At 40.0% G+C, this 26,577-nt stretch overlaps 2 protein-coding genes across 3 annotated transcripts; one reads left to right on the forward strand and one right to left on the reverse strand.

The window, feature by feature from the left end:
• Nucleotides 1–1,218: 1,218 nt before the first annotated feature.
• Nucleotides 1,219–2,856, reverse strand: LOC117468414 (toll-like receptor 1). Its single transcript, XM_071201785.1, has 2 exons — nucleotides 2,305–2,856; nucleotides 1,219–2,274 (listed from the first exon to the last, which is right to left on the reverse strand). Exons 1-2 carry the CDS (start codon nucleotides 2,854–2,856, stop codon nucleotides 1,219–1,221), a joined length of 1,608 nt encoding a protein of 535 aa, XP_071057886.1.
• A 12,142-nt stretch (nucleotides 2,857–14,998) lies between these two features.
• Nucleotides 14,999–26,189, forward strand: mkrn1 (makorin, ring finger protein, 1). 2 transcript variants are annotated; one of them, XM_034074816.2, is made up of 8 exons: nucleotides 15,000–15,136; nucleotides 15,814–15,945; nucleotides 19,478–19,659; nucleotides 20,564–20,787; nucleotides 21,381–21,595; nucleotides 22,181–22,291; nucleotides 22,836–22,980; nucleotides 24,605–26,189. In XM_034074816.2, the coding sequence occupies exons 1-8, from the start codon at nucleotides 15,063–15,065 to the stop codon at nucleotides 24,815–24,817; spliced, it is 1,296 nt and encodes a 431-aa protein (XP_033930707.1). In that variant the 5' UTR covers nucleotides 15,000–15,062; the 3' UTR covers nucleotides 24,818–26,189. The 2 variants fall into 2 exon arrangements, with proteins under 2 accessions (XP_033930708.1, XP_033930707.1); XM_034074817.2 differs by lacking the exon at nucleotides 15,814–15,945 and having other exon boundaries at nucleotides 14,999–15,136.
• The last annotated feature ends 388 nt before the right edge of the window (nucleotides 26,190–26,577 follow it).

Raw genomic sequence — 26,577 nt, forward strand, 5'->3', positions numbered from 1 at the left:
TGCTTTGACTTGTGTATAAAATAATGATGACAAAATCATAAAATAACTTGAATATCGGCACATATAAATCATCTATTCGTATTGCTTTCAAAAAATTCCCCCATTATATGCCTAATAGCCAAATAATATATTTACGAATAACTATAAATTAATGTAATTTATTTGTTCTTCAAAGAAAATTAAAACAACTTTTGAGTCCCATGTTTGTGAAATTATTTATTTATATATTTAAGGACAGAACCAGCCAAAGGGATTTAAAAAAAAAGTTGCTATTAAACATAACTTGTAGATGATTTAAAAATGTTCAATACATGATTCATTAATACACAAGACAGAATATTAAACACCAAATATGTCTTTTATACATGATATAAAGCTGGCAGCAATGGGAGTTACCACCTTAACATATATTTATAAAATACACAAGGATAACCCAATTTTCCTCACAAATTACATTATAAACCTTTTACAAGATACCCAGATAAGCAAGTTCAATGTTTGAATATGTTTAGATACATTGAACAGTGTAACACAGTCTTATAATTCATTCCTTCATAGTTTATGGTGTAAAGACTCATTATAAACAGTAGATGGAGACATTTGCTTAAATTAAAAGAGGCTTTCAATAGATGACACAAACATTAGGCCACAGAGCAGAATACACATATTTTTCTCTGCTGGTAAATTACATTGCATAGAAATTACATATATATATATATATATATATATATATATTTGTATCAGTTAAAAAAATATGTTCTAGTTGTTGTACCTTTTAAGACTTCTTCTTTTGTTGAATGAAACCTCTAATTAGGCTTGATTTGTGTTCAAATGTAACTGTAATTTTGACTTTTTACAACATATTATTGATATCTCCAATTTTGTATAAGCAGCAGATCTAATGGTGGTGGTATTAGCTTTAGCATTTTCAGTTAGTAGGGAAGGTATTTCCCAAAGTTAGTCTTTTCCGTATTTTATTCCTACTGTGTGTGACTTGGCATTTGTGGAAGCAATTTCATACTAGAAAGACAACATCTTTGTAAAATACTAACCTGATTTGTCTAACTTGACTTCTGAAGCCTTGTGTTAGCATTAGCTGAACTTTGGAATGCAGATTTGTAGATCACTCACATTTGTATTGCATGACGAAGAAATATTATGAACACGAAGAACAATTTCAAATAGAAAAACATTTTCGCTGTACAAGAGGGTATTTTTCTAGATTTGGTCTGTAACTAAAGTTGCTGTATCAGCAATGGCCAAAGCCACATCCTTCAGAACCATAGATTTTTCTGCAACACGTAGCATCGATTTAAGACTTGCCCAGAAAACCGGCTGCTTCCGTTCGTCGTTCGGCCATTCAAGGTATGTCTGCTGCCTCAGTAAACTTCTAAGTCTCAAGAACTTCTTGGGTAGGGAGTCAGTTGGAATGGGCTCCAGTAGTATGAACACTAAAGAGTCCTGCTGGATGTTAACGGCTCTGTGCTGGGCAAAGAACAGCTCGTAGTTGCACCATTCACTTTGGACAAAATGTTTGGAGAGGATAAACAGCGTCTTGTAGCTAGACTCCACACAGTTGATAATGTTGTCTATGACCCAGTCACCAGGGACAAAGTCACGCTCATGAACGCAGAGTGAAAACCCGGAACCTTCCAGAGAGCGAACCAGCCGGCTGTCCACCCACCCCGAGTCCTGGTGACTGTAGGAGATAAACGCATGATACTGGAATGATACATTCTTTAACATATTGGAGTTTTTCTTGCCTCTCCTCTTCACCCTGATCCAGACCCATAACATCTTTGTATACCAAACTCCGTCACATTTATAGAAAACCAGACCTATAGCAGCAGATATAATTATGAATATGGGGACAGCAACTGCAGCTTGAAGCCACATCTCACATGACAGCTCACTGGTTTTGTACTCTGAGAGGGACACTCCTGCAAAAGATGGCGGCGTGCTGCATGTATAATCTAAGGGCCAGTCCACGAGCAAAGACTTGTTGAGAACACTGACGAACCAATAGGAGTCACATGAGCAGACAAATGGATTGTTTCCAGCTTTGAGGGTTTGAAGCTTGGAAAGTCCTGCCAACTTGGAAATGGTTGTGATTGCGTTCTGGTCTACATAGAGATTGAGCAGAGATGGAGCGCTGACATCTGCAGGAATAACCTGGATGCTGTTGGAGCTGAGTTGGAGGTGTGTCAGCTTGGGAAAACGAGACAGATCCTTTTGCGTTATGGCTGTTATTATCGTCTTTGACAAGTCAATCTTCTCAAAGTTCACCGACAGGTAATTAAAGACGTTGTTGCCTAGGATATTGTTTGCCAGGCTGAGCTGAATCAGCTGAGCAGGCCAAGAGCAATCCCTGTCCAACGAGATGGAGTTGAAACTAAGGTCAAGAGACTCTAATGTCTTCATCTGATTTGTCTTTTCAGAGATGAAGGAAAGACTGTTGAAGCGGTTCTTGCTTAGATACAGTCTCCTGAGTTTGGGGAAGACTGAGGTGGGCGAGCAATAAAACCACCAGAAGCCTGTATCCTTTAAGAGGTTATCGGACAGATCCAGTGTCTCCAGTGACGGCAGGACAGATAAGAGATTGCAGGGTAAAATGTTCATTCCGGTCCCAGAGAACTTTAAATAGGTCAGATTTGAGAGAGCCTCTAAGCTCATGTTGAATTGGGGGTATTTGTATTGGTAATGCTTCACACCGTTGAAGGTAATGGAGCAGAGATTGACCGAGTGATTTATGGTGCGAAACTGAAACCCGTCTGGTGTGTCTTCATTATAAGTTATGTTGACAAATGAGAGGTCATAAAGGTGGGAAAACCACACATTCTTCATAAACACCTCCATAAATGAACTGTTTATCCAAGTGTTTTCTATGGTGAGATTCTTTAAAAGTGGCATTGTTTTCATGCTGTCAAAAAAGTTCCCGGTCACGTTACAGTTGTCTGGGAATAGAGTGATGATTCTCAATGATTTCGCTCCTGTCACATTCACGTCGGCAAGGAGGTTTTGAAACATACTGGCCTCCCCACAAAACGATGCAAAAACTGAAATTGTTTTAAGAGATTTCAGTTTTGCAAGGGCACCAGAATCATATTTTTGCCAGCAGATTCCTGCTCCCAACACCAAGTGACTCAGAGAAATGTTGGACAATGGATCAAAGTCATTGTAGTTTACCGACAGAGCATTTGGACTACCCAATGACAGCACATCCAGATTTGCGAGGTTCTGAAATGATGCTGGAATTCGATAGCTCTTGTACAGATTGTAAGCCAAATCGAGGATTTTCAGCTGTTTCAATGAAATATCAGGGACGATAGGTAAGTCATTGAAAGATATATTGAGAACTTTGAGTGCTGGTGTGTGACTGAATACACTGGGAGAAATCTCCTGCAGGCCACAGTGAGTTACCTTCAGACAACAAAGCTGGGACAGCCCAGAAAATGAAGCTCCGCTCAGTCTTCGGATAGAGTTGTGAGAAATGTCCAGATACTGCGTGTCGTCGGGTAGATTTGAGGGACATGTGTGGACATGGCTTCAGAGATGGGTTTCCAGCAGTCTGAGTGTTGGGATCTGGCGTCTGCACTGTATTGAGCTCTGACTTTTATACTCTGTAATCTGAAGAGCAGTCTATCAACTACTAAATCTCTGTTCCTGTTTCTGTAAATTCCTCTGTAAGGGAAGGCAAGGCAAGGGAAGTGTATTTTTATAGCACTTTTCAACACAAGGCAATTCCAAGTGCTTTACAAAAAATGAAAGACATTAAGAAAATGGCATTTCAAATCAGTCATTAAAAAGCAAAGATAATAGTCTTTTAATCCTAGAAATATTCTTTAGGTGATAGTAGGCTGATTTAGTAATTATTTTATTGTGACTGTTGAAACTCAGGTCAGAGTCCATGACTACACCTAGATTTCTGGCTCTATCTGTTGTTTTGAACATTGCAGACTGAAGCTCAGTGTTAACTTTTATACGTTCTGCCTTGGCTCCTAAAACCATTACCTCAGTTTTATCTTTGTTTAATTGGAGAAAGTTCTGACACATCCAGTCATTGATTTGTTCAATGCACTTACTCAGTGTTTGAATTGGAGCATAGTCTCCTGGTGAAATTATAACATACATTTGTGTGTCATCCGCATAGCTTTGGTAACTTATTTTGTTGTTTTTCATTATATCAGCCAGTGCATGTAGATGTTAAAGAGAAGAGGCCCCAAGATGGAGCCTTGAGGTACCTCCATGTCCACTGTCAGCAGTGGGAACAACTGTTTCCCACTGCTGCCATAACCAACCTCCCCTCCCAGCTCCCCTTTTCTAACAAACAAATGTTACTTTCACCAGCTGATTCCGATTAATCCTTTTACATGTGTTAATAGTTAAATTCCAATAGTTAAGTAAACTATCAAAATCATCCTAATGACCACAGTGGTCAGTCCACTTACCCAGGAATTTTGAGTTGAACAATTACAGGAATATCATGTCTTTATGTTCTAATAATGTAAAAATACTTTACACAGAACATTTGCATAATGTTTTAAAAATAAAACATGTTATCCTTCTCTAAAATAATAACATTCTGGCAACATAAACAAATCTAACTTGCAGCTGAAAACATTTTAAGAACAGTAGGGCATAATGTTCTAACAATGTTATCAAAAACATTTTAAGAATGTTTTTAGAGAACGTTATCCTACCTTTCAGAAGAACATTCTGGGAACCAAAATAAAAGTTTCTGCTGAAAACGTTTTAACAATAGTAGGGCATAATGTTCTGACAATGTTATCAAAAACATTTTAGGAAGGTTATCACCAAACATTTTAAGAATGTTTTTAGAGAACGTTATCCTACCTTTCAGAAGAACGTTCTGGGAACCAAAAGAAAACTTCCCGCTGAAAACATTCCTTGAACAATGAATGTAACATTCTCAGAATGTTTTTAGAACCAAACATTTCTAGCTGGGTTGATATGGGCCTGTAATTGTTCATTACTGAAGCATCTAGATTATTCTTTTTTAAGAGTGGTTTAATGACTGCAGTTTTCAGGGCCTGTGGAAAAACACCTGAGTGAAGAGATTTGTTTACTATATGAAGTAGATCTGAGGCCATGTAATGAAAAACATCTTGTTGGAATAATATCAAGGCAACAGGAGGAGGATTTCAGAAGTTGAATACTGTCCTCTAGGTTCATAGAAATTCAGAGGCTACTGACACTGGGTGGTTTCAGTTTTCTGGCAGTACAATCAGTCTGTCGACGGTAGCAAACAAGGCACGTGCGTTGTTCTTGTTGTTGGTAATGATGTCAGAGATGAAAGACTGTCGTGCATTTTTCAATTCCAAATTATAAAGGCCAAGTCTCTCTTTATAGATTTCAAAATGAACCTGGAGATTTGTTTTTCGCCACCTACGTTCAGCTTTTCGACACACTCTTTTTTCTGCTCTCACGGTCATGGCCTTTCTCCATGGAGATATTTTCTTGTCAGTCACTTCCTTTACCTTAATTGGAGCAATGGCATCTATAACATTTTTAATTTTTGAATTAAAATGATCTACTAGCTCATTTACTGAGATGTTAGCAGGGGCAAGTGTGGAAGAAAAATTCTGAGTAAACATTTCCCTAGTATTTTCAGTTAATTATCGCTTTGTGGTTATCTCTTTTTGAACATTTTTGTGAACAGAAATAGAGCTCTCAAACAAAGCACAGGAATGATCAGAGCGTGCAACATCAGTCACCACAACCTTAGAGATATGCAGACCCTTTGAGATAATTAAGTCCAGAGTGTGCCCCTTATTGTGCGTGGGCTCCGTCACATGCTGAGTCAGTCCATAGCTATCAAGAACACAAAACAGTTCTTTTTCCCCTCTGTCCTGGGGGTTGTCAACATGGATGTTAAAATCACCAACAATGACTAGACGATCAAAGTCAATACACACTATAGACAGCAGTTCGGTAAAATCATCAAAAAAGCTTGCACAGTATTTGGGTGGTCTATATTTAGGAACAGAGCTCGAGAGGAGCATTTCAGCTGAAGGGCCACATATTCAAAAGAAGCAAAGTTCCCATAAGATGTCTTCCTGCATTGAATGGAATCATTGAACAAAATAGCAACTCCACCCCTTTTTTTGCATTGTTTCCTGACTCTTAAAACTAAAGTTGGGAGGGATTGATGCGATAAGAACAGCTGCACTGTTATTTTGTTCAATCCAAGTTTCCGTTAAAAACATAAAATCGAGATCGTGCTCAGTGATCAAATCATTGATTAAAAATGTTTTTCCTGCCAAAGACCTGACATTTAATAAAGCTAGTTTAAGTTTGTTAAACACACTATCAGTCAGGTTTTTTGTAACAAGCTGTGGCTGACATGGAATCACTGCTAAATTTGATAAACTCACACAAACGTTTGAGCACTTCCTGTTTCTAAGCTGATTCACCGCTCTTAATCTATTACCTATCAACACAGATATTGGCAAAGATACTGGCAGGCAGGACCCCGGCATGTCCTGGAAAGAGTTGAGAGTGTCATACGCCCTTGAGCCTGGACCCAGCAGATATCAGTTAGAGTTGTTTGCGTTTTGTACACACACATCCTTATCAGGCTTCGGAGACCGCAGATGCTTTCTTGAAGGGGGGGAGGTGGTTGATTTTGATGGGCGTCGTTGAAGGGCGGGGGTAAAGGACATGCTGCCAGGGGGGGGGGGGGGGGGGAGGTGGTTGACGTAGGCACGGTAATGAAGACGGGGGAGATGGTGCGCGTCTCTGCTTTGGTGATTTTAATGGGCGTCGTTGTGGGACGGGGGTAAAGGACATGCTGCCAACCCTGCGTATTGCCTTAATTTGGTCATTGAACTCCAGGAAGGAATTGGTGCCAACCTTCTGTATCTCCTTCATGTGTTCAGCGATATCCAGGAGGGTGGGCGAGGGTGAAAGGGGCAACGGAGAGTAGAAAGAGCTGTGGGGTGAAGGAAGAGTATCCTCAAAGGTGATAGGGGCGGGGCGAAGGGCGGTTGAGACTCCTCCATTTGTCTCTCATAATCAAGACATTCCTCAGGCGGGTGCAGTGATATATTTTCAATGTTTTCTGAGCAATGTGTTGTGTCTTTCTCTTGTTTTGATTCCTCTTGTTGCTTGTCCTTGGCAGAGGGAACAGATTGATGACGCAGGCAGTTGAATATGTTAGAGATAACAAATTTCACTCCCGACTTGTTCAGGCAAACTCCATTTGCCTTAAAAAGATGTCTGGGGTCCCAGAAAAAGTTAAAGTTGTCAATAAAATTGACAGAGTGGTCAGTACAGGCAGTTGAAAGCCAGGTGTTCAGTGCAAACAATCTGCGGTATCTCTCCACTCCTCTTCGGACTGGCGGTAGAGGGCCACTGATGAACACATCTGCATTTAGAGAGCTGACAGTTTCCAACAAACATTTAAAGTCTTATTTCAGCACTTCTGACTGTTGTTTCACAACATCATTTGTTCCAATGTGCAGTACCACATTCTTCACAGTCGGATGTTTAGCCCCAATATGCAGGATCTTCTCAGCCAAGTCAGAGACCACACCCTTGGGAAAACAGAGTACTTTGGTGTTGTTCTTATTACACAGACCTTTTACATCTCTTACAGCAGGGTCACCCACAATCAGAGTTTCAGGCCCAGTCGTTAGCTTTCCCTCTAGCCTTTTACTTTTGGAGTAGCTATTGGTCCTGTGTGAAGAGGACAGGTTATCCAGGTCATCAGAAAGAGATCTCCGGTTCTGGGTCAGTGGATCGTATCTGTTCTGGATTGGCACACTCTGTGGTTTAGGAGGATTGTTTGTAGTTCTCCCTTTAGCAGCTGTCCACGGCTCTTTCCTAGTATGAATAAAGGTTGAAGAGGCGCTCTTCCTGGGTGATAACAATGCAGGCCAGCCGGTAGCATCACAGATTTCAGAGCGCTGGGCTCTGCCTGTTGTTCGTCTTCCCAAATCCCATGGAAATTATTTACTCTTAGGCCTTGCACCCAGACATTTCCAGGGAGGACTACCACTTGTAGATTTATTACCCGGTACACAGCCCTCCTGTTCCTTGGAATCCTTGTAGCTGCTAACTAGCTTTGAGTTAGCATGCCTTTGTCCATTCTTTTGCAACACTGGTAAAGTGGTGTCATTCCAACCTAGTCCATTAACTTCCACGTTAACTTCCAACCGTTGCATAAAAGAAAAAATAGGAAAATCAGCATTAAACAGTAAGCAGAGGCAAGAGCAAGCAGAAAAGCATCTGCACTGTAAGAAAGCTAGCTAACAACAATGTAACAATCTGTACATTTTCTTTCCTTTTTAATGACTGTAATTTATGCAAGGGGCTATTTGATTAAGGATTCAAACTAATATAACTAATAATGTTATGAATAATTAGCCAGTGTGTTGTCACCAGGGTATTTGGAAGAGATTTGGAACATGAGACAATAAATGAAAGACCTATGATCTGGACAAACGGAGACAAAAGAGACACAACTTAAAAGCCTTGACAATCCTGTATTTATTTTGTCAGCCTTATTTGTGTCCACCCCAAACAAAAACAATGAGAAAGCAGCAAAGTATATTTTATAAGGTCATACATGCATTTTATCTTACTTATTTGAAGTATTTGATGTTGGTTAGTAATGAGAATGTGATAAAAATGAAGGTTTAAGAGAGGATTTTTAATTTAAGTCTTTCAAATCATTTTGTATTATAAGTACAATCATAATTATTTACAAGGTCACAACTCTGATTATTATTATGAACATGTTTTAACTAGAAATAAATATACAGATATACTTTACTTGAAACAATTGATCAAACTGTCAAAATGTCACTGGATAAAACTTGTGAAAATGACACACATAACAACAGATACAAATTGGCACTTTAATCCATCAAGTGATTTTAGAATCCACATCAAAGTGACATTCAATAGTCTGTTCTGACATACAGTTCCGATTTGATGTAAGACATGAGGATATGCAGGTTAACTGACGATGATATACTATTACAATTATTATAACTAACACACTATGATGGCAATGTTCATGTTGCAGTGTGGTGATTAGGAATCTCTCAGGGCTTGGAGGAATTTCTCTGCAAAGAAAAAGAAATTTCAGAAAAACACTTGATTTGACTTCTTTGTTTCATTTCAACTTGTGGCTTTGGTTTCAGACTTTACAGAATCCTGTCATTTTCCCAGTCTTTCATCATTTTTACACCATATCAAACAGCATTTATATTTGCAACAATACTACAAAACGTGTTTTAATTGTGTCAAATGTAATAAGGTTTGGTCACCTGAAGTGACTTAATTTAAGGTAAATAATAGTGCACCAAGCTGTACTTTATTGCATTTGCACTAACAAAACGATGGCAAAAAAGATATAAGTTCATATATTTTATAAAATAAGGCTTGTGTTATGTAATTAAAAATAAACTGACAAATATGATACTAAAATCGGACGAGATTATGGAAAATGTGTAACCTTGTCTTTGGCTGCATAGATCACCACAGCAAGCACTGTTCATTGGTGGGCAATAGTAAATAATTAGAGGAAACCATTTTCCTGTATGTTGCAGTCAATTTGATAAAGTGTTCAAGGGGCCTCAGAGACAGTACCTGTCTGCTGTGAAAGGCCCTTCAGCTGGCACCTCCCCAGGGTCAGGTTACAGGTGTACAGCCCTAAGCACCCGGAGCACTCTGAAAAACAGCTGCAGCTCCGAGCCTGGATTCCACTGCAGCCATGCTGAATAAAAAACAAATATTGATATGATTTTAATCATCATATAATACTGACAGGGAAAGAGGAAGAGCAGTAGCGTAATGTGGAAGATCATAGAAAAGAACATAAACATAAACATTTAAACATGTTGATCATTTAAACATGATTAATACAAGTAAGTAGGACAGGTCAGTGCATTGTTTGATTTCAAACTATTTTATAATAAAGTACTTGGAAAGATACTAATATGTCAAGTGGAATTCTAGGGATATTATGGCCATTTGATGTTATGGTACAAATAAAAACACAAGATTTGGGTTATAATATTTCACTCAATGTCAATATGAAGATGTCTTTATTATTTATTATACCTAACTGCATTTTTCGATGTATTTACCCAACTTTTCTCTGCATGTTAGATGTTAAAAACAAAAGGGAAAAAAATCCATTAATCTCCATTGTATTGGAGTAGAGTCTCATATATGCATAACGTAAATATTTTTTGACAAAAAACTCAAGAGACACTGAAAATAATTATGAATGAGGCATACATTGATTTATTGAGATCAGATTTGACACAGACTGTAATAGTACATTTTTGGAGCAGAGTTTTGCGTTATGCACTAAGAGGATGTCGGCATGGTCAAACTTGGAGTTTAATACCTGTTAGCATACATTTAGTGAAGGCTTTGGCTTTGAAGTCCCTCCAAACGTTCGCCATTGACATAGAACGGATCATAAGCTCACCATTGAAGAGGTTAAACCGACCCTTTAATGTTACCGGCCCCCTGCTTTTGTTTTTCTAATTGAGACTAAGTTAATATAAACTGAGCTTTTAAAAAAAGTAATCATTAAACAGCTTTCATCACTCACCGTTTTTGAGTTAAACTGTCCAAAAGGCCTCATACGTCCCCTCTTGCCATTCTTTCTCCTGGAGAATCCCCCAGAACCTCCATCCGAGGCGCTCGTATCTGTCTCCTGTGTGGCTCCAGTATCCAAAGGAAACTCATTCTTGGTGGACATTTGTCTCTTAGTCTCATCAGTCAGAGGAACAAGATGAGGCGGGCTGCCCCACCCAGAATCTCTTTGCATTCCTGTTCTCAGCCTCACACCTGACTCTGCAGATGGAATATGCAGGCAAGCGATGTGGATAATAAAAAAGTATTTCATTTTTGGGAAATGGAAATCCATTGGACAATCTACAAGTAACACCAAACTATTTTCCAAGCTAAATTCAGCAGCATTGAGGCCATATTTATATTTTACCATTCAAAACTCCGCCTCTGCCACACCCTAGTGTGTCCTGATGATCCCCTATTTCCAAGGGACATATGTCCGTTGTTACAGAATATAATGATCCATCCAAGACTATGACAACCAGGTATATTGATATTTATTTCCATCTTCAAGAATTAGGTTTATCCAAACTGAGGCCTTTGTAGTTTGAGGAGCTGCTGATGTTGAAGTCATGTGACCAAATAAGTGAGCGGCCTGCAGCATTTTGATTTGTCCGAGTGCGACTTTAGAGCAGCAAAACTGTTTGGCAAATCAGATTTTAATGATGGATAATAGGGCTTTGATTCATGTTATGTAATGAGTTGTCATATTTGACACCTTCAAAACTAATACATGCATCGTATAGGGATTTTAGGCATATCTGAATTCTGCATTTATTGCCCACATTTTTATATTTTAAATGATACTTTATAGCTTTTATATACCACATTTCAGTGCAAAAAGATTGTCTCTTTAAATGCCTCCCATCTAGGCCTGCTGGAACTTCCTAACTGACTCTGAAAAGTCCTTGAACGCAAGACAACTTTAAACAACGCTTCCCCAGTTAAAAACATTTCTGCTGTGGTTGGATAAACCAAACAGTTTATGATACAAACAAAAAGGAACTACAACACTGGACACTTTAAAATGATGTATTGCGGATAGTTTGTAAAGTTTTGCGAAGCCTTCAAATGTCAGTAAGCCTTTTTGCCTGCTGGATCTTAGAGCTGCTACATTTGTATAAACAATGCATCAAATGAAAATGTGAAAGGTGTCTCTGGTTATCTCCTGAATCTGCCACTCTCCTTGACTACACTAGCTCTATGGTGAGTTTCAGCTCATTGTTTAGCTGTGCAGCCCACAACTTGTTTTTTTATACTCAGTGTCATTTTCAGCGCAGCAAGAAGCTGTTAAAAGAGAGACACCAACATACCTTATCAGCAGCAAACAGCAGACAGCCACAATCGGACAGTGGTGAACAAAAACGCTGCTCCTGTGGCTTGGAACCAGCTGCAAACTGAGCTGAAACTCCGAGAGCTGGTTTCATTCAATGTCATTTAAATTGTCTGTAACTGTGCTGTTACCATTCTTGGGCCAGGACTCTCTTGAAAAAGAGATTTGTAATCTCAATGAGACATATCCTGGTTAAATAAAGGTCAATTAAAATAAAATAAAAAGTGGAGCATATAGCAACTTTTTTCAATGTTATTTTTCCCATTGGATTTTAGAACATTGCAGAAAATAGGATCTTTTAGACAGAAGGATAGTTTCAACATATTAACGTCCAATACAAGTTGAAGTGTAAATGCGATCGCCAGACGTAAATAGCTAACAAAATGCTATCAACAAACGACATGACTTCACTTCAACACAGCTAAATGAAAGGCAGCACATTTTTGGCAAGATGGCGTTTAGTATTCTTATTCTTATACCCCGGGTTTTCTACTGCCTTTTCTATGGCATGTAAAAGCTTTAGACATTTACCATTGGGAGTTCACTGATGCAACAACTTTGCACCAAACCATAATCCCCTAGTATGCATGTCCTTACATAACCTCAACTAAATGTTAAACATAGCCATGGTTTGTACGGAAAGAGGAAACAGATCTCGACACAGATAGCTAAATAAAACCTCATGTGTAGTGTACATAATAAAATGTCCGTTAAAAATACGAGGAAGTGTTTTAATGAGTGTTTATAGCTAAGAAAGTACGGTCTGATTTGGTTCTTCTTTTTTAATATGGTAGTTCAAAAGGTCATGGACTAACCATGGGTCAATTCTGCTTTTAAATACATGCTCCTGCTTGACAAGAGGATAGAAACTAGCATTCATAAGCAGTAAATAGCTAATAATTTAACATATTAAGTGTCAAGGATGTTTATAAGGACTCTTATTAAATGTCCTGAGCTGTTACTGAGTCATGCATTCATCTTAAGGCTTCAATGCTCTCTAATAACAAGGTGTCGTCATGTATCGGCTGGATGTGGGTTCCTTATTGTCTTTGGGTTGGTGGGTGTTTGTTAATGCACATTTAGAGTAATGAAATGCACTGTATACAAATAATAAACTTGCCTCTGCGATTTTTGGCTTTTTATTTAATTTATAACTTGTTTTAGTTTTATTGCCAAAACAAAATGCAAAAAAAACTGCAATTTCTTGTTCAAATGGACATCTTTTGTCCCTTTAACAGGAGACCTTAAAGGTGAATAGGGGGCTTTCTTTGAACTGCAGGGTTATATATCACTATGAAAACATACCCAAGACCATTCTTAATGATTTGTCTTTGTTTTAGTGAAAATAACCAAAGTTTAAATGTAAAATAAACATCTAAATGCGCATTTCGGATGCTTTGCACCTGTGTGAAAGAAGACGTGATGGAAGAAAATTACCCAAAAACGAAAGGTATGTATATTGCCTGTGGTGTTTTGTAGTCTCTCACATGGTAACCTTGGAAAAATTGTCTATCCTCTGTTCATTCTCTGTAAATAAACCACTCCTGCCTACTCATATTTTCACAGAGGCAGCACTCAAACAGATTAGCCAGTTGAATGAAAACGATGATGTAACTTCAGTGTGATCACACATATTCTCCACTGAGGACTCGTGATCAAAGAGATACAAAATGTTTACCATTGTCCATTGACATTACTGATATTGTGTTCCCATAGAGACCAAGACAGAGAACAAGATGTCCGCTCAGGTGCTGAGACTCTGAACAATATCAGTCCCAGTGTTGTGGTGTTGTGCACCAAAACACATGGCTGTGATCAAATGAATGGTCTTACACTTCCAAACAACGCCATTGAAATTATATAGGAGGCAGAGAGAAAGGCAGAACACCTGCTACCTGCTCTGTTTGCTCAGCTTTAACTTATTAGTCCTGTGCTTTATAGGCTGATGGATGTTTATTGACTTCTGGGATCCCAGCAACATATCATCACACTGTGGGCATGTGGCTTCAAAATCCCTCTGGGCAAATTCCCACTGGAAATGGTGACTAGAAATGTTTAAGAAAAAACAATTTCATGTCTTTGTCAATACACCCAGCTAAATCAAACACATTTTTAATCAGTGGCGGAAAGTAACTAAGTACATGTAAAGAAATTATTGCTATAATTGTAATCAAAACATATAATATATTATTCTTAAATGGGCTAATTTGCATAATAAGTATTGTTGGTACTTTAAGTATATATTCATGCTTGTTTACTTTGACTTGCAATGCAGGACTTTTACCTTTTACAGAGTATTCCTACACTCTGGTACTTTTACTTTTACTTCAGTAAAATATCTGAGTAATTCTCCAACCTCTATAAATCAGTGGAGGTGGGAGAAGTAAAGTAAGAGTATAAGTAGCAGAGTGTAGGAATACTCTGTTACAACTAAAAGTCCTGCAATCAAAATGTCGCTCAAGAAAAAGTACACATTTATTAGCATCAAAATATACTTCAAGTACCAAAACTGAAAGTGCTCATTAAGCAGAATGCCCCATCTAAGAATAATATATATTATATGTTTTGATTATAATTATTGATGCATTTAAGCTGATGAAGGTGCAGTTAGTTTTAATTACTTTGTAAACTTCATTGTAGCTTGTGAATGTTACTCCAGGTGTAACTAAAGTCTGATTTATGTGTTGATTATATTTCACATCATTAATCCAAATCTGCAAAGTAACTAAAAGTACAAAATAAACTAAGTGGAGTAAAAGTACACGATTTACCTCTGAATTATAGTGGAGTAGAACATGTACAAAGTAGCAATTGAAATACTCAAGTAAGGTACCTCAAAATTGTACTTAAATACAGTGCTTAAGTAAATATACTCTACATTACTTTACACCACTGCTGATTAAAAAATGTTTGCGATTATATCAACCTAAGACAACCATCTTAAGAGTGACATTGGTGCCCCGTAGTGGACAGTTACCTCTGCTATGGTACGGTTCGTAATTGGTTCTGGGGGTTCGGTAATCTCCGGCTTGAATCGTACATATGCGAAAGCGGCCGAGCTGGAGCGGAGCTGTCCGGAACATCCGGCTGTAGCTCCTCAACATAAACAGCTATGGCGGAGGCAGCAGCAGCGTCTACGGCGGCTTCACCAGGTATAGGAGGTTGGACCAAACACGTAACCTGCAGGTAAGACAGGACAAGGGACTATTTAGATATCGAAGATAATAATGTCGTCTGTCGTTTGAGGCTAAAATAGCGGTGGCACGGTGTCTTGCGCGCGACTGACAACAGCGTCGTCTGAGGCTCAGCTGTTGGCTAACTAGCTGTAGCTACTAGTGTTGTTATGTTCGCAGTGTTATGGTCACAGCCTGCTGGGCTTCTAGCTTAGCAGCCTGCATACTAGCTACCCTTTCAATGCTCAACTCGGCTAGCATTAATGCCACATTATAATGCTAGACCACGACTGTTACACAACAGTGATAAATCCCTCATCGTTTTGGCCAGCTGTTCGCAGTCATTTGTTAACGTTTTACTGTGACTAACACACGATTAACCATCGAGTTTATCTGGTTGGGTCACTTTAAATGTACCATTATAATGGCCAAAGCAGTTACTAGTCGCCAAATCCAAATATACTAACGTTGTGAACCCAATTGTTTGTTGTCACCTTGCCTAAGATGGACTTTATTTGTGAAAGTGAAAGAGGACATTGACGCGCGGTTGTCATGTTCAGCTCTCTCAATGTAGCTAACAACTTTCATTTTGACGTACTGATGTGAACATGAACTAGTGTTTTCCGTTCAAATTCCAGTAGGCCTGGACATCTTTTATGAACTAGACAACTGTCTAATTTGTATTTTCAGGTATTTCATGCATGGTCTTTGCAAAGAAGGAGAGAACTGTCGATATTCCCACGACCTGACCAAAAGCAAACCAGAAGCCATGATTTGCAAGTTCTTTCAGAAGGGAAACTGTGTGTTTGGGGACCGTTGCAGGTAAGGACACAACTGAAATCTAAGTTGTAAATGCAACACTTCAGTCTAATGCTGATGTAATGAATAGGCAGGTTCATGTTTGTTCAGAACTGGCAGCTGCCTCGGCCTATAAAAGTGCTTCCTGACAGTTGTCAGATGAGATGCAGTATAACCTTCTTTCTAGAACTGGCCTTGCTTTCAGCCAAATGACAGCGCAGCAACTATCCTGGCTGGGTTTTCAGTGTGGCTGCCTGCTCCTCCAGTGGGTTGGACACCTGAGACTGTTCTAACATGTCAACATGTTGTTTGTCTGTGGCAGCTCCATGTAAGTCCAAGGAACTAGAACGGCATCTCAGCATTGCTCAGCTTTCTAGGTTCTGCGTTGATTCTTTGTAGAGCTGGTGTTCAACACGTCAGCACAAGCCTCATTCTGGTTTTTCCATTGTTTTTTCCCCATAATCCTGCCTATAACTTAAATCAGACCGTTGTGAATATGATTGTTTTTGCTCCTGTTTGGGCTGCAACCATCCACTACCCTCATATCATCTCATCTGCTAATATTGTCCTCATGGGCACACTAGTGTTTTCAGGATGGCATTGCAAAATTAGTGTGTGTGAGTTTGTGTGTGAACGTTTATCACCCCTGTTGAGCAGGTGGTTCCTTTCAAGATTCAAAGGCTTTATTGTCACAGCTCGACAATACTTACTGCAGACCATTTTAAATGTATTTGTAATTTTTGAAAATGAAATATTTATGTATATATTTCAAAACATGAGGTTGGCATTCATTTCCACATTCAAAAAATATATTTTTAAATTGGCAACATATCGGCTTTCATCAAGGACAGTATGTTCAATTTCAATAAGCAACAACATATAATAATAATGTGTTTCCAAACACATCCTATCTTCCCATTGATGCCAGCTGATTATGGTACTGGACTGAAACCAATGTGAACCAGTTGCTTCTTTTAAAAAAAAAAAGTGCCATGCTTTGAAATGGTGAGCAGTATTTATTCATAGTAAATGGGCTCGCACATGAAATGGTATGGTCCTTTGAGAAGCAGATTAGGCTCCATGCCTGTTGCCAAGCTTGAATGTGTACCCAGACATGACCAGCGAGCGTGTACAGACAGTGTCTGCTCCATGTCTGGTTTCAGGAGGGTCCCCATAGTTACAGAGGAACCCGATGACCAGCCCAACAGCAGCAGGGGCGCATTAGTTACTTGCATACTTGATTATTTTTCATGAATGGTCTGCTTACTGCCTTTTGGTTAGGTGTATAAATCACATTCCTCCATCCTTGTGAAGGGGCTGCAGTGAGGAAGGTGTCCTCATTATATCTGTGCCAGTCCTGAGAAAGGCTCTCTGTGGGGGTTTATTATGGTTGAATTCCTCAGGCTGCGTCTATTGTGATGGGCTCTGTCTCGCTCTCTCACTCTCTCTCTCCTGCTGCCAGAGTGCACTGCAGCCTGCATGGCAATTGCATAACACTCTGTTTCCCTGATCCCCCCCTCTTCCACCTCCCCTACCCTGTTGCCGGGTTCCTCAGGTTCATTCTGCTGCAGCACCCTCATCTCTCATTTATTCATGCATACTCCCCCCCCCCCCCCCCCCCTCCCCGCCTCCTCTGGGAACAGACTGGTTAACAGTGTGTTCTGATGGAGCGCTGGTGGAGGCTGAAGGAGAGAGATAGGCCAGTTGCTCCTTTTGTACGGCTGTGTGAGCGCTGGCTGTTAGTCATGCTTTATGGTTGCTATGGAGTTGAGTTGCTTTCAGGTCCATGTGGACAGATGAGGGTCTGTTGGCATCAGGGATGTACCATTCATTGTCATTGTGATTCTGGTTTATACATCATGCTGCTATATCTATGTTACGAGGAGATCAGCTGCATTTAAGCCCCTTTTTTCATTATCCTGTGTCCATAGGAGATACACAAATGTGTGATGGAAAGGAAATGGAACAGTTATTTTTATCCTCAAATATACCCTTTAAAAAAAACTAAATCTAGTGCATATATTGAGGTTTTTTAAAATGAGTGAGAACCTGCTAAAAATAGGCAATGGACTCATTTCCAGTGCACGTGCTTTGTTTGTTTTCTGTTTTTTCTCTCCAGTTTATGGTCACCACACGTACAAGGACAATGCCCATATTTAGTGCTATGAATGCTGACAATGTACAACAGCACAGTCCCTTTCAACAGCACAGAACGCAGCGTTAGTAAACAGTGGTTACTGTCCGTGACTGATCCATACTCTTTTCTTTTTATCCGTCACTTATTCAGACTCTCTTTTAAACCAGAGATAGTGATTGTTGTAACTGTGGAAAAACAAACAAAGACAGTTTTCCTTTTGTTCCTGACGAGTTTGAATACATTTAGTTTTACAAGGATCTATGAGGAAATGTTTAAACTACTCTTATTGTCAATGGAGTGTGGTAAATGTGAGGGAAGTAAAATAATTGTATGTTTGTCATTTATAATAATTCATCCAAATCCATTTATTTATTTCACACTTAATACCATGTAGCTTTGTTACCTGTGACTTATTTTTTAAATGTATCAAATCAAGACTACTCGGCGATGTTGAAATAATATGGAATTGTGGATATGAAGAATTGTGACACCCCTATAAAATATATATAGACAATGGGAAAGAAGAGAGCTATTTTGACTTTTTTTATTTGGGTAAAGTGTCATAACAAGGTTCAAGGTTCTTTATTGTCAAACTAACATAGCTACAGAGTAATTATGTCGTTGGAAATCTTAGGTCACAGGCTTCTCCAACAATGCAACACAATAATACAGATAAGCAGACAATATTAAAAGTAATACAAAATAGTTTTTTTTTAAAGTGAAAAAAAAGTGGAATAGTGCAATACGAGTCCATCTACAAGTTATTGTAATGATATATTAGATAATAGATAAATAATTACTAAGTAGCAGATGAATGTTATGAAATTGTTTCAGCAGTTCAGTTGTTTAACAGTCTTATTGCCTGCGGGATGAAGCTGTCTCTGAATCTGGTTGTTCTTGTCCGGATGCTGCGGTAACGCCGGCCAGACGGCAGCAGACTGAACAGTTTGTGGCTGGGGTGATGGGGGTCTTTTGTAATCCTGAGAGCTTTCTTCCTGAGCCGCTGGGAGTAGAGGTCCTCCATGGATGGCAGCTCCGTCCTGGTGATGTTCTGTGCAGTTTTCACCACCCTCTGTAAAGCCTTACGATTAAGGGCGGCGCAGCTGCCGCACCAGGCCGTGATGCAGCCAGTCAGGATGCTCTCTATGGTGCACCTAACCAATATGGGAACCACAATTAGGTCCAAAGTCATTTTCATCCCATTCATGCATGTGTGAGGGACCAAGTAAATAACGGTTTATCAACCGGAAAAAACAAATATAGCCTTTGGAATAGCTCTTATTCGAAAGTAGAAGCTTTCTTCATTCACCTTTTTTGTAAGTTTGTATTACAGCTCTTGGATATAACTTCCCAGCTTTAGTGCTGTGGGACATTAGATGGTTTGTACCGTAACAAGTGTGCTCATGTTTGCCTCCTCAGGTTTGAACACTGTAAACCGGAAAAGAACGAGGAGTTGCCAACCACACAGACGCTGCCGCTGCCCACTGCCTCGCCTGCAGGCTCATCAGACCCAGAACCCAGTGGGCCAACGCCTGGTTCAGGGGCACAAGACTGGGTCAACGCTGCCGAGTTCGTTCCAGGACAACCGTACTGTGGACGGGGTGAGGGACCAGCTTGACATCAATATGCTAACGATGCGCTAGGTCTTCCGTTATTACATCCTGCCAGCTCGCTAACCAGCAGCCAGATAGCTCACTCGCTAACCTGATGTGTTCTGTACTCCTTTGAGACATCTTGAAGTCAAATGCTTGGTGAGGTTTGAAATGTTTCCTGCCTCGCACGCATATATCTTATATCGTCTTTTGTGAAACATTACAGAGTTAATGTCATCAGGTTTGCCATTAGCGTTAGCGCATTAGCTCTGGATGCAAAGTAGTAGTACTCCACTTCCCCTCCACTTTGTTAACCAGGGCAGGGCATGCAATGTTATTATTTCTGGAGATGACACACTGTTGTTTGTTGAGACAGAGAACTATCTCTTCCCTCTATCAATTCAAGCCAAGGCTAACGCTGTATCACCAGTTATGAACCCACAGGCTTCGGTCTACCTTGTGTCGCCTCGTGGAGATTCTGACAACTGGCAACATGTTTGAGATACAGAAAGTACAGAACGCTGGGAAATGAAATGCCGGACAATCTTTAACAAAAAGTACTGAATCAAAGCCTGGTTATTCTCCTCATTGAGTCTTCTATTAATCCTTTTTGCCCATCATGTTTTTGATATACAGTACCTTTGCTGCATTGGTCTATTTGGCTTGGTTTATTAAGCTTTTAAATGCACTTCAATGTTATATTTTGTTTGTTTGTTTTTCAACCAAGTGTAAATGACACTAATACAAGAGTAGCTCAAACTATGAATATGTTAAGTGCAAGTTGAAACTTAACATGCTGAAGCCTGTCTGATAAGTTAAGGTCCTCGGATCAGATTTTCCTCATCTGCTGGAGAAGGCATTGAAGTTATTTTTCCTCTGTCACTAAATAACTGTCATAATATTTCCCCAACAGCTGAGCCAGTGAAGGGAGAGACCTCCGTCCCTCTCATCGAGGAGTTGGACCGGGAGGCGTCGCAGGACAACAAAGCGCTGAGGAAGCAGCTATGTCCGTACGCGGCTGTCGGAGAGTGTCGCTATGGCATCAACTGTGCGTATCTCCACGGCGACGTGTGCGACATGTGCGGCCTCCAGGTTCTCCATCCCACTGACAACGGCCAGCGCTCCGACCACATCAAGGTAAGGATTACAGAAATAACCATATCTGTGGAGCCAGTTGGAATACTTCCTGGAATACTCTTTACTCTCTGAACGGGAATCATTATTAGTGAATTATAAAGCAAAAATGGGTCATTTTAAACAATGAAAGCAAAGGTCGGATAAAAATGTAAACCAGTTTCTGAAATGTTTTGTACACTGCTTTTTGTTTACGAGAAGTGAGATATAAAAGATTGAATATGACATTTCTCAACACCAGATTTTTGTGTATGTTTCCGAGTCACCTGCCACGGTCCCACCTTCAAGGAGAGCAGATCTGCAAGACTAGCAAGCAGAGGGGGACAAAACACAGAAATCAAAGACAAAAGGACTTTATAATACCTTTACAAGGAACAAAATTGCGTTGCATCGGAACAATACTTGAGTCAACTCAACTTCTTTCCTGACCAGGACCATGGCTGCTTCTGTGCAGTATTTAAATGGAATGATGTGGAGCATTTGTAACTCTTGTCTGAACAGGATTGTAACATTAGAGACAATATGAACACTTTATCAGCGGGAGATGGATGTTACATGTAGGAAAGGTCATGATGAGTTGGTTTCACTGTTCCCAGGCATGCATCGAGGCCCATGAGAAAGACATGGAGATTTCGTTTGCCATCCAACGCAGCAAAGACATGATGTGCGGCGTGTGCATGGAGGTGGTGTTCGAGAAGGCCAACCCCAGCGAGCGGCGCTTCGGCATCCTCTCCAACTGCTGCCACTGCTACTGTCTGAAGTGCATTCGCAAGTGGAGGAGTGCCAAGCAGTTTGAGAGCAAAATCATCAAGTGAGTCACGTGCGCACGGCTCCGTGGGGTTTGGAAGGAATCTCAAACTACATGATACATTAGTTTAAATCTTTATCTCTAGGTGATTGAGGATATTGTTGAATATCTGTTCGTCAACAAAGTATTTTCTCTTGAGTTGCCGTTTGTAGAACATTAAAACATGGCAAAAAAGTTGTATGTGACGCACATAGTATTTACAGGTTGAATTTGATTCTAATATCAGAATAAAATACATGATTTCTGGACAGCTGTTCCATTTAAGAGTTAAATAAAAGATTTAGAGAAATAACAAATATTTTAACATAAGAAATGAAAAATGTTAAAGAACTGAGTCCAATAAAGAATAAAACCAAAATATAACAATAAAATGTAAATAAACGTAAGAAGTTGAAGTAATTTGTTCAAAGTGCAACATTATTTCGAAAGCTCAAACTCGACTCTTACGTTGTTTATGTGAGTGTTTTTTACCTGATAAAGGAATATAGGCAGCTCTTGGCACGCGAATAGAAGTTGATTACCATGTTGAAATGCTCTGGTCACGAGACCACAGGTGACCACGTATCTTTTCTACCCTGTTTTCCACAGGTCTTGCCCAGAGTGTCGAATCACATCCAACTTTGTCATCCCGAGCGAGTACTGGGTGGAGGAAAAAGAAGACAAACAGAAACTCATCCAGAAATACAAGGACGGCATGGGGTACGCAGATCATCTCCACACACACACACACACACACACACACACATACATACATACATACATACATACATACATACATACACACACACACACAGTTTTACACTGCTACTGTGGGAAACCACACATCAGAGAAACAGTGAGTGGTCTCTTTTAATTCATACTGAAGGCAAAGCAGTTTTATTTATATAGCACTTTTCAGCATGTGGCGATTCAAAGTGCTTTACAGATTAAAAGCAATTACAGATTCAAAGCAAGTGAAGCAGTGTTTGTTTTTTAGCGCAGGCGATTGAAAGCGTATTATTTTCCCTGCAGGATGGAGAAGACATTTTTTAATAGAGAGCCATTGCAGGTGGATGTGAAGAGAAGCGTCAGAGGAATGGGATGCTGAATCTGCGGGAGTGGGTGGTAATGGTGGGAAGCTAAACAGGAAGTGGGCCAATTCAGATTTCTCCGCGGAACATTTGATGTTTATTTAAAGAAACTCCTCAGAGAAAACGTCCATCTCTGATGCTATCTAACCTGCTGTTTGTCCTCTCTTCTCCAGGAGTAAGCCGTGTCGGTACTTTGACGAGGGCCGTGGAACGTGTCCTTTCGGCTCCAATTGCTTCTACAGGCACGCCTTTCCCGACGGGCGGCTGGAGGAAGCGCAACCTCAGCGAAGACAGACGGGATCCAGCAGCAGGAACAGGGTAACTCACTCCAAACAGTCAATGCCATTTTAACAGCAATAGACCGAAAATACATCAACCTGTGGAAGAAGGCAACACCTCCTCCGCTCTTGCGCTCTCTGCTGGATGTGGCAATGATATGCAGAGCGACCATAAACCCTGAAGTTAAAACGGCTTTGCTTTAAAGCAGGGGTTCTCAACGTTTTGATGAGTGAGGGCCAATTTAGGTACCCAATATTGGATTGAGGGCCGCCCAAGAAAAAACGGAACACAAAATAATTCCAAAACAAATCCTTTCTTTATTGTACTAACCAATTACCGCAACTCGCGAGATGCCTAGTTGCCATGCAACCAGTAGTCTAGCAAACTTTCCACAAGCTGTCATTCATAATTTAGGAATGACAACTCAGGGGGCGCAGTTTTACAATTCTTAAATTCCATTCTAATTCTTACTAGATACAACCATGGAGGATTCAAATATAACGCATGCATTTCAGCGTGTCACATTAACTATCGCGGGCTGCCAGAAACATTTCCGAGGGCCGCCATTGGCCCGCGGGCCGCACTTTGAGAACCCCTGCTTTTAAAGGTTCTGTTTTGAGAACACCTGATCATGAAGTGAAAATCCACGCGTTTAAATAAAAATCCCAGTCAATCCGTGGTTCTACTCAGTGGCAATAGTCACCACATGCTGGACAAACTTTTCGATTAAAAACGGGGACAGGTTGTATGATGCGTGATGGAAGTTCCTCAAATCAGACAAATCAACAACCTTTTAAGATATTTAAATAATATTAGGAGATTTATTTGTCAAAATGGAAATCCAATCAAATTCGTGACACATTAAAATGTTGTACTTGATACAATACAAAAAGATACTGAGGCACAATTTTAAGACTGACATTTATGCGGCTTTCACACCAGCGCTTTTCCCTTTCTAGCTCCGAGCGGGAGCTTTTCTGATTCAGCTCCGGTTTCCCTTTTCTGCTCCCGCTCTGCTCCCGCTCTGGTCACACCGCCCAGAGCCCGATTGGTGCTGCTGCATCATGACGTCACCGTTTACATCGCTGATTTGCTCCCCAACGGCGTTACGGCGCTCACAACAACAACAACAAGGGTCGATGATTGTGTTGCTTTTAATCACACAAAACCAGATTAAATTAAATAACGACTTCTCCAACCTTATACTTTGCTCCAAAGTGCCGTGGTTCATTGTTTATTAATGTGTTTCTGCAGCATTTACCGACCGCTGCAGTGCTGGCTGCTCTTCCACGGGAGTTTATTCTCCCGTTAGCTCCCACTGCAGCTTAAGTATTAATAAGATAAGACCCGAAGAAGTCACTTATTTATAAATATTTTAGTTCTGAAGAAAAGCAGCAAATGAAACGTGCATTTATTTATTTTTCTCTTCGTGTAGTGTTTTTATTGAAATATTCCCAAATGTTTTCGTCCAGTGTTTTTTAACCATTCAGAGTTTTTACAAAAGTGGAAAGAGAGCCACTTACACATAATTTAAAATGCTGAAAATCGTATTGACCCTTTTTTAAGTGTCTCCTCACATTGATGTTAAAGTGAGTGTTTTTGAAGGTAAACATCATCTTGCCAGCAGCAGTGGATTTTATGCTCCTCTCCCTTCTCCTCCCAGAACTCGAGGCGAACCCCGCTGTGGGACATCTTTGACGAGCGGGAAAGCACCGACTCGTTCGACAACGAGGACGAGGAGATGGTGACGTTCGAGCTGAGCGAGATGCTCCTCATGCTGCTCGCCGCGGGGACCGACGACGAGGTGACGGACTCGGAGGACGAATGGGACTTGTTTCATGAGGAGCTGGACGATTTCTATGAGATTTACCTATAGCAGCCCCGCCTACCAACCCCCCCAATCCCCCCCCCCCCCTATGTATACTAGACCCTAGAATGGACTGTCTTGTGCGAGTGATAGACAGTAGCTTTCCCCCCCCCCCACCCCTTGTATTGTGGCAGTGCCTTTAAGCAGGCCATTAATAAATGAACTTATAAAATATCTAAAAAAGAAGAAAAAAAATCGGTGCTCTCGTGCTAAACTTTTTCTATCCTCGTGCGGTTCATGTTAAAAGGAAAAAAGAACAAAAATAATCTCAATATAAGATTTAACAGAAATTATAACTTTCTTCAAATATTAATAATAAACATTGTCAAGTTTCTTTGTGGGTGTGGGTTTGACTTGTTCGTTTACTCAGGTGTAAATATGTACTCCTTGGACTCTGAGGATGCACTCGAACTTACTCGGCACCATTTACTGTAATCCTGATGGGCATGTTGTAAGATTTTAAATACGGTTTTCCAAAGGCCGGAACTTCTTTTTCTTTATATAAGCTTCTGATAGCCGATATATTGTGCTGATGTTCACCATAATTCATGTTCATGAACAGTATTTAATGTGTCCCCGTGTTTCAGGGTTAAATAGTCTTTCATGAGACATTGAGATCAATATTGAACTTTCTGTTAAAGTCCAGCGAAGGAAACTCTTGTAAAGTTTTTGGCCGTTTACAGCAGGCTGACCGCTTGCCCTGATCCTGATCTTGCTACCTTGGACATTTCAGAGACTGACCAGCTCATAAAAGTTGTTTTCTTGTATTGGATTTGAACAGAACAATTCTAAAAGACACTAATTTGAACCCCTAGTGTGCTGTTTAGTACTTCTGCTCTACAAGGGCTACACTACTGAACAACACTTGAATCCCATTGGTCAATTAAATGTCTTATGAGCTGCTCAGAGCGATCAAAGATACATTTTCTGACAGGTCCTGGATCAGGGCTCGGGGATAACCTGCTAACTGACCCCCAACCTTCTTTTCTCCCCCTTTACACACAAGCGCACTTTGTTTTTCCAACTACAAAGATTGAACTAGTCTAAATTGGCTCCATATATCAGTAAAAAAAAAAGAGAGAACTTTATTTAAAATCTTTCCCCTTCCACCATCCTGTATATCAACATCCAGGAAGCATTGCAAGTGTGGTAATGCCTTCCTTAGAGCCAGGCTAAAGAGTCAACACTCTTCCAGTGCAGAAAAGTGTAATTTACTGCTCTCTGTTGGCTTCACTGAGTAATGCTTCACTGCGGAGACACTCGTCCACAGACTCAACCTGTTAAAATCCATTGGAATGCATATGTTTATACTGAAATGTGTGTTTTCTATGTTCCACAGCCATCCATCTTAACTTGAAATTAAAGTTTATTATCAATCCGAGTACTGTGTGGACTCTAATATGTATATTGTCTGTTGTCTTAGTGGTGCAACTCCAGGTTATTTCAGTTATCAATAATTCTGCTGATTATTTTCTCATTGTTTCTTTAAAGGTCAGAAAATAGTGAAACAATGTATATCCCAGTTTACCAAAGTCCAAAGCGCTCTATCTTAAATGATTTATCTTGTCGGCCAAAATCTCTAAGACATTTATTTTAGAACCAAGAAAGGCTTGAAATCTTTCATATTTTAGACTACACATTTGTTTCTGTTATGCGCCATTTTGTTTCTTTCTGAAATGTTTGGGCACATACTGTAACCCTAAGCCTAAAATAAAAAGAGATTTGCAAATATCATAGTATGTCGAAATGATCAGAAAAGACAACATGGT

This window comes from Pseudochaenichthys georgianus, chromosome 23, assembly GCF_902827115.2.
Source record: "Pseudochaenichthys georgianus chromosome 23, fPseGeo1.2, whole genome shotgun sequence".
NCBI classification, from domain to species: Eukaryota; Metazoa; Chordata; class Actinopteri; order Perciformes; family Channichthyidae; genus Pseudochaenichthys; species Pseudochaenichthys georgianus.